The sequence below is a fragment of the Hyperolius riggenbachi genome, chromosome 11 (assembly GCF_040937935.1).
Source record: "Hyperolius riggenbachi isolate aHypRig1 chromosome 11, aHypRig1.pri, whole genome shotgun sequence".
NCBI lineage: Eukaryota > Metazoa > Chordata > Amphibia > Anura > Hyperoliidae > Hyperolius > Hyperolius riggenbachi.
In genome coordinates, this window is record NC_090656.1 from 35,459,527 (window position 1) to 35,476,271 (window position 16,745).

General features: G+C 44.3%; 1 protein-coding gene across 5 annotated transcripts in view; it reads right to left on the minus strand.

Annotated features, from left to right (window-relative positions):
- CDH13 (cadherin 13) overlaps positions 1-16,745 on the minus strand; it is a 1,882,652-nt gene that overhangs the window by 1,055,443 nt on the left and 810,464 nt on the right. Inside the window, exon 1 of one of the 5 annotated variants that reach the window (XM_068261401.1) lies at positions 11,293-11,357. The exons of the other annotated variants lie outside the window; for them this stretch is intronic. Coding sequence (XP_068117502.1) covers positions 11,293-11,325 — 33 coding nt within the window. The 5' untranslated portion in view covers positions 11,326-11,357. Of the gene's footprint in view, positions 1-11,292; positions 11,358-16,745 lie in introns of those variants that run through there. 5 annotated transcript variants of the gene reach the window in all.

Sequence of the window (16,745 nt, forward strand, 5' to 3'; positions counted from 1 at the left end):
CTTTGTGAATGGCAGTTGCTCCGTCCAAAACTGCCAAAAAAAGTGTGCACCAAGCACCGAGGCTGGCCAGCATCATTGTATAAATCTTGCTTAAAGGAATACTATCGATTGAAACAACTTTTTTTTTTAATACTCTATATTAGTGTACACATTACCACTAGTGCTAGGGGAACTTTATTGGTTCACCCAGGTCTCTCTCTCGCTATCCCTGCTTAAAAAAATCATTTCTCACACAGCTCATAGTAGTTTGGGTCACCCTGAGCTGCTTGGTTACTCTGTCACACAGCTCACAAATATATTTCACTGTGTCACTCACAGCATGCAGGAGACATGAGTAGAAACAGGCTGATCTGAGGTGGCAACAGGTAACTAAATGAGCTGTAATATTGCTGGAATATAACTAGCTATAACACTAGTCTGTGTTTACACTTAGACTGGCTGCCTGCTTGTGGTGATTCACTCCAGGCTGCATCCACTTTACAAGCTGCTGAGAGGGGCAGACCACTGTCTACAATTAGCATTATTAGTATCTTTATCAGTCAAGAGAAGCAAAGATAATAAACACACATTGCTAGAATCTTTAACCCCTTACCACCAGGTCAATAAGATTCGTTCAGCAAGGTGATAATTAAACTATAAACTGAGGAGTTGATAGCAACTCCCCTGTGCAGAGACATGGTCTAGCCCTCTGGGAGCTCAGTATTTAGATACATTTTGTATCCAACACTGACTCCAAAACTGATGGAGGATTTTACAGCTGAGAGGCAGAGCTGTGTGAGGAATCAAATTGCTCCTAGTACTTGTCCTAATGTGTGCTACAACATACAGCATTTAAAAATAAATGCATACATCGATAGTATTCCTTTAAGGAATGTCTTTATAAAGAATAAAGTCCATGCTGAGAATCCCCTGTGGAGAGATGGGCTAGTCCAAAACCGGTCAATAATGTCAGATTTCTACTACCTACTGTAAGTGACCGCAACATAGGGGAAAAGTAATTTTATAGTTCATTTTAATCTAAAAGAAACATACTTCTTATTTGTATGTGTTTATATAGATTTTAAATTTTACATTTTTTTGCATAGTGGTCCGTTAAAAAGGAACCCAAGGTGTGAGACCTATGGAAGCTGCCATATTTATTTCTTTTTAAAGGACAACTGAAGTGAGAGTGATATGGTGGCTGCCATATTTATTTCCTGTTAAACAATACTAGTTGACTGGCAGACCTTCGTATCTATTTGGCTGCAGTAGTGTCTGAATAACACCAGAATCAAGCATGCCGCTAATCTGGCAGGATCTGACAATAATGCCAAAAACATCTGATCTGCCGCATGCTTGTTCAGGGGTTATGGCTAAAGCCTATTACACACTAGCAATTTTGATAGGCCAATCATTGGTCAATTTTACCACCTACATGTTGTATGACCATTTACCTATATAATAGAAAATCTGTTTGGCCCTCATACTACATGGAGGTGGTAAAATTGACCAATCATTGGCCAATCAAAATTGCTAGTGTGTACTAGCCTTAAAAGTATTAGAGGCAGAGGATCAGCAGGATAGCCAGGCAACTAGTATTGCTCAAAAGGAAATAAATATGGCAGCCTCCACCTCTCTCTCACTTCAGTTGTCCTTTAAACAATACCAGTTGCCTGACAGTCCTGCTGATCTCTGGTCAGTAGGGTCTAAATCACACACCTGAAACATGCATGTAGCTAATCTTGTCAGATTTGTCAAACATCTGATCTGCATGCTTGTTCAGGGTTTATGGCTTAAAGTATTAGAGGCAGAGGATCAGCAGGACAGCCGGGCAATGTGCATTATTTAAAAAGGAAATAAACATGTCAGCCTCCATATCCCACTTACCTCAGGTTCCCTTTAAATCTGCAGTAATCCTTAGAAATAACCTTTTAGTAGAATTTGGTCCCCCCCCTGCCCTCTGCAGCTCTCCGACCCTCCAAGCCATGCATCGTGCAGCTGCGAAAGTCCCTTCTTGGCCTTATTTGTAAGGACCTATAAAAACTGTCAGATAAATGCTGTTTTTTGAGGGGGTCGAAGAATTGGTTAATAAAACCGGTGGCAGGAATAGAAGGATCTGTGGGAGGCGGGAACAGCTTGTGAACAAGTTTTGCCACGACTTGCCAAGATGGGTCATTTACAGGAATTACAACCAAACTCCACATGGACATAAATATCGCAGTCGAGGCGCACAGCTGTCCGTTTATGTGCAGAGCAGAAAAGGCGGCTCCTGTGAACACGCTGATCGTAAGTGAACCGCGGCTGAGGAACTTCACAAAACTTTAACTAAAGACCAACTCGAACTACATTTCTACTTTAGTTTTGGATAAAGTGGAAAAAAAGGATTAAACCCCCTTTACTGTGTGAGTTTTACTGCTTTCAGTGTCCTCTACCAGAAGAGTGCCTCCAGCTTCCTGTCCAGGCAGGAAATGAGGTGATGTCACCATCAGCGGGAAGAGCTGTACGTTTCTGAATTCTGCCTGCAGTCACTCTGGACTCACAGTAGATCCTTGGGTGTCACCAATTGTCTAGCACAGGGATGCAGGGGCTGCAACCACACCGGGGCACCTGAGCCTGAGGGGCCCACCATCCATCTTATTAGCTTTGTATTGGTGCTATGCGGATAATAAAAAAATACATATACATACATACATACATACATACACACACACACACACACACACAGTGCTGCCCATAGTTATTCATATCCCTGGCAAATTTTGACTTAAAGTTACTTTTATTCAACCAGCATAATTTTTGGATGGGAAATGACATAGGTGTCTCCCAAAAGATAATCAGACGACGTACAAGAGGCATTATTGTGGAAAAAAGAAATTCTCAGCTTTTATTTACATTTGAGTGTCCAGTCCAAAATTATTCATACCCTTCTCAATAATCAATAGAAAAGCCTGTATTGCCTATCACAGCAATCAAACGCTTCCTATAATTGCAGACCAGCTTTTTGCATGTCTCCACAGGTGTTTTTGCCCATTCATCTTAAGCAATGAGCTCCAAATCTTTCAGGTTGGAGGGTCTTCTTGCCATCACCCTGATCTTTAGCTCCCTCCACAGATTATCAATTGGATTCAAGTCCGGACTCTTACTGGGCCACTCCAAAACGTTAATGTTGTTGTCTGCTAACCATCTGTTCACCACTTTTGCTGTGTGTTTTGGTTAATTGTCATGCCGAAATGTCCACTGGTGCCCAAGGTCAAGTTTCTCTGCAGACTGCCTGATGTCGTCATTGAGAATCTCATGTATTGCTCTTTTTTATGGTGCCGTTTACTGTGATTAGGTACCCTGTTCCATTGGCTGAAAAACACCCCCAAAGCATTAGGTACCAACCACCATGTTTGACAGTGGGGATGGGGTTCTTTGGGTTGAAGACTTCTTTTTTAAGCAAATGAAGGAAACATCGTTGTGCCTAAACAATTCAATTTTTGTTTCATCTCACTATAACACAGAAGACCAAAAGTCTTCTTTGTCCAGATGATCATTTTCAAAGGCCAAGCGAACCTTTGTGTGCCTTATCTGGAGAAGTGGCATCATCCTTGGTCTGCATCCGTGGAACCCAGAAGTGTGTAGTGTCCGTTGGATTGTCTACCTTGAAACATTGCCAAAAGCAGAGCCCAGATTCACCAGGATGGCCTTGGTGGTGATCCTTGGACTCTTTTTCACCTCTCTCACTATCCTCCAGGCCAGCACAGATGTCACTTTTGGCTTCCGACCATGTCCTCTGAGATTTTCTACAGAGTGGAACATCTTGTATTTTTAATAATACTTTGCACTGTATCCACTGGAACTTGAAAACATTTAGAAATGGCCTTGTAGCCCTTTCCTGACTTGTGAGCAGCCACAATGCGCAGCCACAGTTCCTCACTTAGCTCCTTTATCTTAGCCATGATTGTCCACAAACCAACTGCAGAGAGCTGCTGTGTTTCACCTGTTGAGTTGATTAAAACAGCTGTTCCCAATTAATCAAGGTAATTAGGATACTTTAGAACAGCTTGGAGTATTTGGAATGGTATAGATCTTTGGATTTTCCTAAAGACTGTGACAGTTTGTGAAGGGTATGAATAATTTTGGGACTGGACACTTTTTGCTCAAATGTAAATAGAAGCTGAGAAACCCCCCCCCCCAATAATGCCTCTTGTACATCGTCTTATTTGGGAGACAAAAAAATTACTTGCTGGTTGAACAAAAGTAACTTTAAGTCAAAAATTGCCAGAGATTATATATAGATAGATTGATAGATAGATAGATAGATAGCAGGGATGGTCGTAGTCAGCCAACTTCGCTACGCTGGAAATACGCGTAGTTTTACGCAATTACGCTTCGCCAAACTATGGATTCGAAAACAAATATTCGCTTCGTATGCATTTCGTAGAATACGCGTTAAAATACCCAATTACGCGTAGTGCGAAGCGTAGTGTATGCGGATACTTATGCCCTTATGCAGAAAATTTTACGCATTAATTTCTTTAGAAATGCATATACTCAGAACCCTTCTATGCGTACATTCCCCTTTCCAATGCGTAAATTTGTATGCATACAATCGCACGCGGAAAATTAGACGCGAGTAGCGCATTCATAGTTCACTACGCATTACACATGTTAACTACGCATAGTGGGCGTAAGCTACGCGTAGCGGTACTTCGCTACGCGTAAATTCGTAAGCGTAGTTTTGAAACTTCGCCTATGAACTACGATGCGTAGATGCGAACTACGATGCGTAAATTCGCACTGGCGTAGTTTCTGCTCATCCCTGATAGATAGATAGATAGATAGATAGATAGAGATAGATAGATAGATGGATAGATAGACACACACACACACACACACACACACACAGAGTATATATATATATGTGCATTGAATAGTAGTCCTTGGTAGGTTTTGAGGCTCCATATGAATAGAGTTCTGGGGGTCCATGTAAAGGCTGCCATACACAGGTTGATTGCCACCAGGTCGACCAACAGATCGATCCCTCTCTGATCTAATCTAATCACAGAGAGATCTACTGGCTGCCATACACTGCACACAGATTTGAATCGATTTCAGCATGAAATAGATTCAAGACCTGTGCAGCTTCCACTGCCGCCTGCCTCACCGCACCAAGTCATGTCTGCTCTCTCGGCCAGCAGCAATAACATCACCTGTCCGCTGGCATGAGTCCCCCAGGATCTGTTCAGTCACACTTCGTCTGGTGTCCTCTTCACTTCCTGTCTCGTCCTGTGGTAAGCAGAAGTTTAAGCAGTAGAGGGCGCTCTACTGTTTGAACTTCAGCTTGTCACAGGACACGATAGGAAGCGAAGAGGACATGAGAAGTAGTGTGACTGAACGGATACCGCGGCTCGCACCGTCTGGACAGGTGTTATCGCAGCCGCTATGCTGCGCCGGTCATCACCGAATCGAATGCCGTTAGTGATGCGCTCCCGACCCACTGGCGAGCGAGCAAAATTTTACGTTGGGACCAATCGACTGAATCGATCGATGATGGATGGCAATCGGTCGATCGGTCAGCGCTTGCATTACCAATTTCACAGCAGATTCTATCACAGTGATCAAATCTGTATATCGGCGGGAATTTTAATTAGTGTATGGGCACCTTAAGACTCGCACTGCCCCCCCCCCCCCCCCCCAAGCTCCGTAGTTACATTACTGGGTGTCACTAAAACAGGAAGAAAACGGATCTCTCCACAACTCGAGCACAGTCAGCAAGAAAAATGTCAGTTTAAATTTTAATTTACTTATACAGGAGTGTGCTTAAAGGACAACTGTAGCGAGAGGGATATGGAGGCTGACATTTATTTCCCTTTAAGCAATACCAGTTACCTGGTTGTCCTGCTGATCCTCTGCCTCTAATACTTTTATAGTCATAGACCGTGAACAAGCATGAAGCAGATCAGGTGTTTCTGACATTATTGTCAGATCTGACAAGATTAGCTGCATGCTGGTTTCTGGTGTGAGTCAGACACTACTGCAGCCAAATAGACCAGCAGGGCTGCCAGAGGAAGAGGAAATAAATATGGCAGCCTCCATATACCTCTCACTTCAGTTGTCCTTTAAAATAAATGAGGCTCTGATCAATAATTCAATCAACTTGCATCACTGGCTATAAAGTGTTGCGCAGAGGGGAACGCAGATGGGGAGTAGAGTACATGCAGTGCAGTAATTTTTAGTACGTAAACAATGGGCAAGACAATCCTGTAATATAAAATAAAGGGGGAGCAGAAGCAATCCCTGCGCTCCGTGAGGCTGGCCCCCCACAACCAGCACACTTTTTTTCCCCAAGACAGTGATGTCACTGGAATGGTTAGGTAGTGTTTTGTTTGAGCTCATTTGTGCTGCAAAAATCATTATATCTTTTATAGTTTTTGAGATACTGTATATACTTGCGTATAAGCTGAAATTTTCAGTGCACAAAATATACCCAAAATATTCCTCCCCCTCAGCTTATACGCGAGTCACTGTGTGTACTTGGTGGTGGAGCAGGCCAGAATGTGCTGCAGGGCCTTGCATCTGCTAGCACATGTGCTCCCCGCTGAGCCTGCCCCACCCCTGCAATAGTTAGTGCAGCAGCGTCTGCAATTAGACTACCTGTTACCGCCGATGCCTGTGCACCCCGCTGTGCCTAAACACTCCCCCCCTCCGCAATGGTTAGTGTGGCAGTGTCTGGTATTAGACTACCTTTGACCTCCAATGCCTGTTCTCCCCACTGTGCCTGTCCCCCGCCCCGGCAATGGTGTGACAGCGTCTGGTACTAGACTACCTGTTACCGCCGATGCCTGTGCACCCCGTTGTGCCCCCCCCAATGGTTAGTGTGGCAGTGTCCGTTAGTAGGTTTTTTGAGACCCCCCTGGGAATGGGGATGCCCCATACTGTGGTGACACATTTGGCTATTTATACTGGAGACTATACTGGGGAGGGGGCTTATACATGAGTCAATTTTTTTTTCTTCCTCTGGATTCTGGAGGGAAAAGTGGGAAACCTTGGCTTATAAGGTATTCAAGTTTTTATAAAAAGGTCAAAAGTTCAGTAAGCCTTTGCACTGTTGTAGGGGGGGGAGGGGTGTCATTATCGCCTGGAAAAAAATAGCTATCTTCAAAACAAGAGCACCACAAGCCTTTATTTTTGCGGCACAAAACATAGCAATAACCATGATGAAATTTTAATTTGTTCCGATTGTAGTGAGGCCAACTCCACCGAGCTCAGGAACTGCCTTCTCTCCGCATGTTATAATACAGGCGGGACTCTGCCATTGTTTACATAATAAAAAGGACTCCTCATCTGCTCTCCCTAATCAGTGTTTGCATGGATGGATGATAGCCACGATCGGATGGTGCATTTGGAATGGATTATGACATGGCTGAGGACTGTGATAGTGTGGAGTCCGTATGGGTAAACATTCATGCTGGAAGTAAGAGTTGTCAATTGTTTATTGGGGTTTGTTCTAAGCCTCCAACCATAAACCACATGGAGGAAGTGCAATTACTGCGCCAACTGAAAAAGCTGCAAGCAAAAATGGAGTCAAAGTTATGGGTAATTTACAGGGCCATTTTTAAGGATACCAGAGCCGAAATAAGAAACCGGGGGAGCAGGCATATACTGTAACCAGTCCTGATACCTTCTGCTCCCCCTGTTCTCCTTGCTGCCCCCCCCCCCCCCCCCAAATACCTAAATACCCCTCCGGCAGCCTCTTCTGGGTCGCTGCAGTTAGGCACTACTGCACAGGCGCTGGCCGAGCAGTGCACGCCTGTAGCCGGGAGTGCTCTGCGTATGACGTAATTCGCAGAGTGCCCCTGGCCATGGGTACATGCTGTAGGAAGTGCACAGGCCGGCCAGCACCTGTGCAATAGTGCCCAACGCCGGCAACCCGGAAAAAGGCTACTGGAGGGGCATTTAGGTAGATAGCGGGGGCAGAAAGGAGTACGGGGGGGGGGGGGTGGAGTGATAGGCATCCGGTCAGGTCAAAGTATATGCCTGCTCCCCATGTTTCTCTAGCTTATTTCGGCTCTGGTATCCTTTAAGCATAGGTATTCCAGGCCATTGCGTGGAATGCTATCGGCCCTGTAGGGGGAAGGGAGGGGGGGGGGTTCGCCATGACCCCGTTTAAGCCCCGCCCCAAAGGAAGCCATACCTCCTTTTGAAGCCACACCACCATGAGTGTTTGTGCCACCTTCTGTCCCCCTGTGCCTCCTTCAAATTCTGGATTAGCCTGGCATTAACTGATGTATAAATTGGCACTAGTTTGTATGAACATTTATGAACATGATTGCAAGCTCCTTGGGATCAGGCGGTGATTCTGTGCGCTCTGCAATGCGCTACTTCTTATGTTGGTGCTACAGGACAATGAAGCCCCAGAGATTTTCCTGCTAAAAGGGACTCAGAGCTGAAAACATTAAAAAGATGTGTACATACCCGGGGCTTCCTCCAGCCCCATCCACTCTGATCGCACCCACACCGCTGTCCACAGCTACGGGAACCGCTGGAGAGATACGCAAAGAGCGCACTTCTCATGCATAGACTCAAGCCGAATGACGGCAGTGACGGGACCCGGTTCCCGAAGCTGCAGACAGCGGGAGAGCGATGAGAGCGGATGGGGCTAGAGGAAGCCCCAGGTATGTATAAATCTTTTATATTTCAACTCTGGTATACTTTAAATTCCACCATACTAACAATAAAGACTTCAAGAAAAAAAAAAAAAACTTTTCCTGAGGATGAGCCAAATGGCTTATATCCAGCTGCATGAATATGTATGTGGCATACAAAGCGGCCGGACAGCCTCTTAGTATGGAAGTCTTGTCTTGCCTCGCATTGAAAGGCCGGCACCGATTGTCAGAGGAGGAAGATTCCAGCCCCGACTAGCTGCGCCTTTCCCTGACATCAAATAATCAAATCAAACAAACTTTGACATGCATTAAAAATGATGGCGCTGCATGAAGCGGCAGATCAAGGCGACGGCGGATCTGCTCCCCTTTCTCTTATTTCCCTAATAATACCCTCCGTATCGGCCTGTGATTTCATTCAGCACTGTGGTATTAATGCCGCGGATGAGTCGCCGCCAGCGTGCGCCGTTTTGTTCTTTCATCTTTTTTGTTTTGTTAATTCTTTGTTACAGTTGTGGATGGAGCCCCCTTCTGGAGACTCGCTACAATATTTCCCAGAACGATTCCTGAGAAGAGAACGCTGAGCCTTCACGCCGTGTGACTCCAATACGGCCATCTGCTGTCAGCGAGCTTTTCCTGCCGAAAGACGAGCGCTGCCATTACTGTGACATTCTGTAAACACTCCCTGCTGCACAAAAAAGGGGCTCGATTCACAAAACGGCGGTATGGCAGTTTGGGCGTCTGTGCGCCGAAAATGTTGCTCTGCGCGCGGTACTGGTTTCGGCGCACAGCGCTTAGCGCGCAGTGTGATCTTTTCGCCGCAATGTAGCTTTGCATGACTATTAGTGCACGCAAAGCGACTTTGCGGGTTCTAAGTGACTTTTCACTCCCGTGCTAACACTTAGCGCCGGTTAGTGAATCAAGCCCAAGGTGTATGGATAAGATAGCAGAGCGAGTATACTGCCTATTTAAAGGGGTATCTATGAATACGCTGCCGGGAGACTCAGGCACAGGATACAGCCGATATATGGCTCACCCTGCTCCTGCCCAAGTCCTGCGGTGTTAATTACTATTCCCCCTCCAGGTGTGGATGGTGGGGAATGGTGTAATCCGGCTTCCAGTTACTGCTGGCGGCCTAATTACAGGGTTTTAAAAGTAACTTTAGCTCGGTCTTCTGAAGGCGCTGAAGTTACTCATTGTGCATCGCTATAGCCGTAATTCCTATTACGCTCTATGGAGGCATCTACTGCCCCCAAATCTCCAGCGCTGTTATTACAGTGTTCAATTTTAAGTGGACCTGAACTCTTGCACAGGACACAAGGAAAGCAGAGAAATTCAGCCTGTGTGTTTTTAGAGAGAAGAGCCTTTCCAATTCCCCCTTCATCTTCAAGCAATCACAAGTGTAATTTGGGCTCTCAGCTGCGTCAGCACAGAAATTCAGCAATCCTGAAGGGACACCGCTAATATGTAAGCACAGGATTTTAACCCTTTGTCTGCTTCCATGAAAGCAGATTTATTGCAGGAGTTATGTAAGCTGTAACAAAAGAATGCTTTTTTCTTTAAGGGCATATTCACAGTGGGACGTTGCATTTTAATGTGCCGTTAAAGTCGCAACGTTCCTGCGTTAAGAGGCAACGCACTGCAAGCAGTGAGTTACCACAACGCAACATTTTCAACGCGACTTTAAAGGGAACCTAAACTGAGATGGATATAGATTTTTCCCTATAAAATAATACCAGTTGCCTGACTCTGCATGCTTGTCTCAGGTGTGTGATTCAGCCACAGCTGCAGCCAAAGAGATCAGCAGGACTGACAAGCGACTGGTATTGTTTAAAGGGAAATATCCATATCCCTCCCAGTTTAAGTTCCCTTTAAAGGCAGAGGCCTGGGGCCTACTGGTAGTGCTTGCCAATAGGCATGTACAAAATATACAATACTGTTCTTATTACATATTATTGTTGTTACATGTTACAGTATTAGTATAAACTGTTGTAAGTTGTGGAAAACATCCCAAAAAACCAAACAAACATGGTTTAAATCTAGCGTTGTACAAAAGTAAACAATTTATCCATGTATCACACGACTCACAAACAAATTCAGCTTACAAACCCCTGGAACTGTACCTGCTGGTAAGTAAGGGTCCATCTGTAGATGTCAGATTACATTTGTCAGCATCCCTGCGTTACATCAGCAACCATGTGACTTGTTATAGTCGACAGGGTTATAGTTGGTTGTAAGTCGGGGTCACACTTGCAGGATGGTAGCGTATCCGTTTTTATGCTACTGTGTTTCTGCGTTCACCAATGCATTTGCGCTTTTTGTCCAATGAGCTTTTTTATGTGTTTTGTTGCATTTAAATGCATAATGCGCAAATTGTATGTGATGCACAAACCCAAGCAAAAATGTAGTGCAGTTGTTTTCCCGCTGTCATAACTCGACGCTAGTCTAATTTAGCAGGCCCAGCATGAACCTCATAGGGAAATTACACTAATGTGATTGGGTGAACAGCATCCTCTGCTAGGTTTCCAATAGGATGTAGTAAACTACGCCCTCACCATTCAGCCAATCACAACGCTTTGTGCTATAGAGGGTGCTGTGGTTAAAGAACTGTTCCCTATGAAGATTCCTGCTAGCACCCCAAAAAATAAAGAAAGAAAAAACATACATTATGTGCTTCAGTTCCTCCCTGTGTCTCCATCTCTGTGAAGGGCAGGTGACATCACTTCCTCCCTCCGTGTGCTGGCCAGCTCTCCTCTCATTCATCTCTATTGTGAGCCTGCACAGAACTACATATCCCACAATGCAGTAGCCTCCTAACTTCATGTACTCAGCCAAGCAAAGAATCAGGGACTAGGGATGGCCAATGAGGCCCTTTGCACACGTGGGCCATATGCTACTCAAGGACAACTGAAGTGAAAAGAATATGGTGGCTGCCATATTTGTTCCCTTTTAGATGATACCAGTTGTCTGGCAGCCCTGCTCATCTATTTGGCTGCTGTAGTGTCTGAATACAACCAGAAACAAGCATGCAACTAACCTTCTCAAATCAGACAATAATGTCACAAACACCTGATCTGCTGCATGTTTGTTCCGGGTCTATGGGCTAAAAGTATTAGAGGCAGAGGGTCAGCAGGGCTGCCAGGCAACTGGTATTGCTTGAAAATAAATATGGTAGCCTCCATATACCTCTCACTTCATTTGTCCTTTAACTTTTTTTTCCTAGATCCTATCCTACGAGATAATTTTCAGATTTCCTTTAAAATACATTTTTAGCATTTCACAAAAGTTGGTGAAAAAATGACCTTAAAATTATTCGGAGCATTTTACCCATAGCTCCCAACTGTCCCTTTTTCGGAGGGATAGTCCCGCTTTGGGAGCCTTGTCCCTCTTTTCTCCTCATTTGTCCCTCTTTCAGGACTTTGTCCCTTTTTCTATGTAAATATATATATTTCTCTACTAAAACATGTGTTTGATTGACTCCAAACTTTATTCCCATCCTTTAAATTGATATATCACTGATTTTAAAATGTTAAAATGAAGGAAAATGAACCAGAATAGAAAGGGCCAGTGTGGTTTGAATTATAAAACAACATATTTTTCTCATGAAATTTTTATTGTATGCGTGACTAGGGGTGTGACAGGGTGTGATCAGGGGTGTGGCTTAAAGAGAATCTGTACTCTAACATTTTTACAGCAAAAAGCATACCATTCTATTCATTATGTTCTCCTGGGCCCCTCTGTGCTGTTTCTGCCACTCTCTGCTGCAAACCTGGCTTGTAATTAACAGTTTTAGGCAGTGTTTACAAACAAACTAACCAGCTTCTGATAGGCTCACATAAGCAGAGTGTGTGAGTCATACAGAGCCTGCAGGGGGCCTGGAGGGGGTGTGTATAGCTTCTACCAATCACAAGCAGCCCTGCACATTCTACACATTCAAGCTTTAGCCTGACTGTGCCGACAGAAGGAAACAGATTAGATCATATAACAGAGATAACGCAGCCACTGTGCAATTAGGAAAAGCTGCAGTAAGCCAGAGCACATTAGAACAGGCAAAGGAACTTATAGGATAGAAGAACTAAGGCTGAAAAGTTTGTTACAGAGTCTCTTTAAGTGTCCCTCTTTCTCATCTCCAAAAGTTGGGAGGTATGTTTTATTGCTTGCTGGTGGTCTAAATTGTACTTTATGACAAGGTAAGAAAATATCACTTAGGAGAAAACTCAAGAAAAAAAATGGGTACTTATCTGTTAGCCGGGCGCATCCTCTAGGTGGCGACAAAACCCCACCAGAGTTACAGCTTTTCCTACTATCCATGTCGGCCTGGAGGGGGAATAGTAATTAGTGCCACCTGCCGGATGCGCCCGGCTAACAGATAAGTACCAAAAAATGAATTACATATGGGCCTCGACGCAATTTACGGGCAGCAGAAAAGCTCGCGGCGGCACATCACACCATTGCATGCAGATTGGTGCCTGCGGCAGATAGCACCAGCAGGGAAACCTGCATGTCCCCGAACGTGAGTCTGTCCCCCTCCAGACAGGAAGTGTGTCACGCGACTTCGCAATTATGAGCATTCGTGCCACTCCGCTACAATCTATCAAGATTGTTGCAGTGCCATTGACTGGTATGCAATCGCATGCCAAACGGTACCGCCCGGCAATGCTCTGCAGCCTCTGTGTTGCCAGAAACACACTGTTGCACCGTGGGTACTGTGGCCAGTCTCATTGAGATCCAGCGCAGCGCCATAGTGTGAGCCACAGGTGCAAATAATATCTGAGTTGATGCAGGAGTATACCAATTCTGTATGCAGATTGAAGAGTACCAATAAAATCCGGCCAAGATGGAATTTGGTCCTTTTTCAATAAAGCTAGGGTCACACTTATTTGAATCGCACATAATGATAGTCTATGGGCAGCTCATAAAAAAAAAAACAAAAAAAAAAACATCGGTATGCATTTTTTTCAATGAGTTTTTAGTTCAACAAGTTCATTCTTTCTGCATACTGTGTGCATGCAATGCTCTCCTATGGTGAAAAAAAGCGCATGCGTTTCACATGCATTTTTCACCAAATAAGGTAAACACTAATTTGAAAATGATTATTTTACTTGTGTAATATGAATATTGATTAAAAAACACAAGCTGGAACATATTGAAATGCACATGAAAAAACGAAAACGCAGTAAAGTTGCATATGGCAGAAAACGTATGGTTTTCTGCATGGACAAGTGTGACCCGAGCATGAGGCTAAGTTCCCAGTAGGACGTTGCAGAAAAGCGTTATAAAGTCTCATAACGCAGCTTACCACAATGCAATTAAAACTCTATGGGACGTTCACAGTGCAACCTTACCGTCACATTGTAATGTGTAGCGTTATGGTAACACACTGCTGCAGTGTGTTACCTCTAAACACACACGTTACCAGGTACAGGAAAGCATACTTTTCATTGACCGTATGCTTTACTGTACCTACTGTATGTGACGGTAACGCAGAGTTAATCTGCATTACCACTTTTTATGTTGCGTTGTAATGTTGCTTTATGGCTTTACAACGCAATGTCCTACTGTGAACCTAACCTGAGGCCTGTGATAAGGATAAGAACCAGAGGCGCCAAAAATAGTAAAAACAATGTTAAGATTAAAAATTGGGGGGAGACGTACTCACCACCCATCAAACAGACCAAAAACCAATAGAAGACACAATGTCTGGTCAAAAGTTCAGCAATTCATTAGTACTCCCGGGTGTACTAATGAATTGCTGAACGTTTGACCAGACATTGTGTCTTCTATTGGTTTTTGGTCTGTTTGATGGGTGGTGAGTACGTCTCCTCCCAATTTTTAATCTTAACATTGTTTTTACTCTTTTTGGCGCCTCTGGTTCTTATCCTTATCACAATGCAATCCACCTATGGTGGCAAGGATTCTTCCTAATTTCCTTCTACAGGGAGCGACATCTTATACCTGAGTGGGGTCGGGTAGTAATTCTCCCCACCGGCATATGGAGTGGTTGCCTAGGGGCAACCCATGTTTGTGAGTATAACTTTTTCCACCTATTTTGTCTCTATTGTTTTGAAATACCGCACCATTTGGGCTCTCGGTCTTTTGTTTTTGTTTCTGAAGTCTAACCTGAGCCCTGGAACCTTGTAAAGAATTTTTTTTAGCATTTTGGGAGCGCTTTCAATCGCTATCGATTTCCCTAAATGCTCTGCCAATGTAAATGGATGGGACAGATTCCACTAGAGCGATTGCGATTAGGCAAATCACAATTGCAGGACATGCAGCATTTTGGGAGTGTTTCCATTCGAATGAATTGTATAGGAGCAGGGAAAACGCTCCCAAAATCACTTGCAAAACGCTATCACAAATCGCTAAGGATTGCGATAGCGCCTTGCCAGGCAGCAGCGAGCAGTTAAGATAGTTCCACAGTCTTTTAACTGCCTACAAACTGCTCGTGGAAAATGGCCCTCAGTCTGACTTCTGGGTAGGAACACACTCGGCAGGATCACACATGCGCTTTCCATTATGTGCTGTGGAACCCGCATATGCGATTCTGCCTAGTGTGTTCCTACCCTCAGCCTGTGGATTATGCAAATTAAGGTTTATGCAAATGTTATATGCAAATGAATGCAGCTTCAAAATGGACCAATTGAACTGGTGGGGTTTGGTTGATTCATTTTAAAGCGGCATAAATTTGTGTAGAAAATGTGCACAATCCTGCATCACCTTGGAGTTATGCTGCATACACACTTGAGATAAAAGTCTTTGGAAAAGCAAGATCACAGACCAATTTTACCCCATTCCATGTAGTATGAGAGCCATTCCTACACAGTCTATTCTATTGCATCTCACCATTCCTGGTGATCAGCTGCTTTCCTGATTCTTTGTTGCTCTCTTGGTGCTTTCCCAGTGAAGCGACCACCAGATCCCCGCCCCCTCCCCAGGTGAAATGAGTATACGGGTACTTTACCCATTTCCACAAAATAATGTTAAATTGAAATAAAAACGAAACCACAAAAAAAGTCGGTACTTATCCGTTAGCCGGGCGCATCCTCTAGGTGGCGACAAAACTCCACCAGAGTTACATCTTTCCCTACTATCCATGGCGGCCTGGAGGGGGAATAGTAATTAGCGCCACCTGCCGGATGCGCCCGGCTAACGGATAAGTACCAAAAAGTCCTTTAGGCTGCATTTCCACTTGTGCGGTGCGAATCGCCGCGGTAAAAATTCGCATGCGAATGCGAAATTCGCATGCGGGTCCATGCAAATTTTCATGCGAATTCGCATGGATGACGATGTATGCGAATTTAACCATGGCAGTGCTGGTGTGCTGTTCCATTGTTTCTATGCGAATTTGCATGAAAATTCGCATACCCAAACCTCATGCGAATTTCCTATTAAATACATTGTATGCGATTCGCATAGCGATAGCGGTATGCGAATTCTGATGGCTCTGCCAAGCGAATTTTTTCTGCACAGAAAAACGCAAAGGAATCCTGACAAGTGGAAACAGTCCCATTCACTTGTATTGCTATGCGAATTTGCATGCGAAAAACGCATGCGAATTCGCGATAGTGGAAATGGGCCCTTAATGTTCCTAATCAACCATGACTAAAATGAGCGAAAATGGCGATTATTTTAGCAAAAATAATGTTTTTCGAACCAAAATGCCATTGAAAATCATTTTGTAATAAGTTTGTTTTTTTTTTTCGGGTTTTTTTTGCAAATTTTCACACTAAAATAAAGATTTTTCGGGGTTTTGTGGTAAAAATAAAGATTTTCAGAATTTTGGGGAATTTTCGCAATTATTTTCGCAAAACTTGTCTCAAACGAAAAAACGCCATTTTCAATTCGAAAATGGCTGGCGAAAACATTTGCAAATCACAAACACTGGTTCGCACGACAGCCGGGGGCCCCAGCCTCTCTCACTTGCTGGGGCCCCCAAACCACCATGCGATACCCAGAGGGAAATGTGGGCGAGTCCTGGCACTGCTGACACACCTACTAGGCGAGCTATTTTCTGCCGATAAAGGAAGGGTAAGGGTCCATTCACACTAGAGCGTTTTGCCGGCGATTTCGGCACAACGCTCAAGCGCTAGCGCTTTTTAAAGCACGAGTGCTATAATA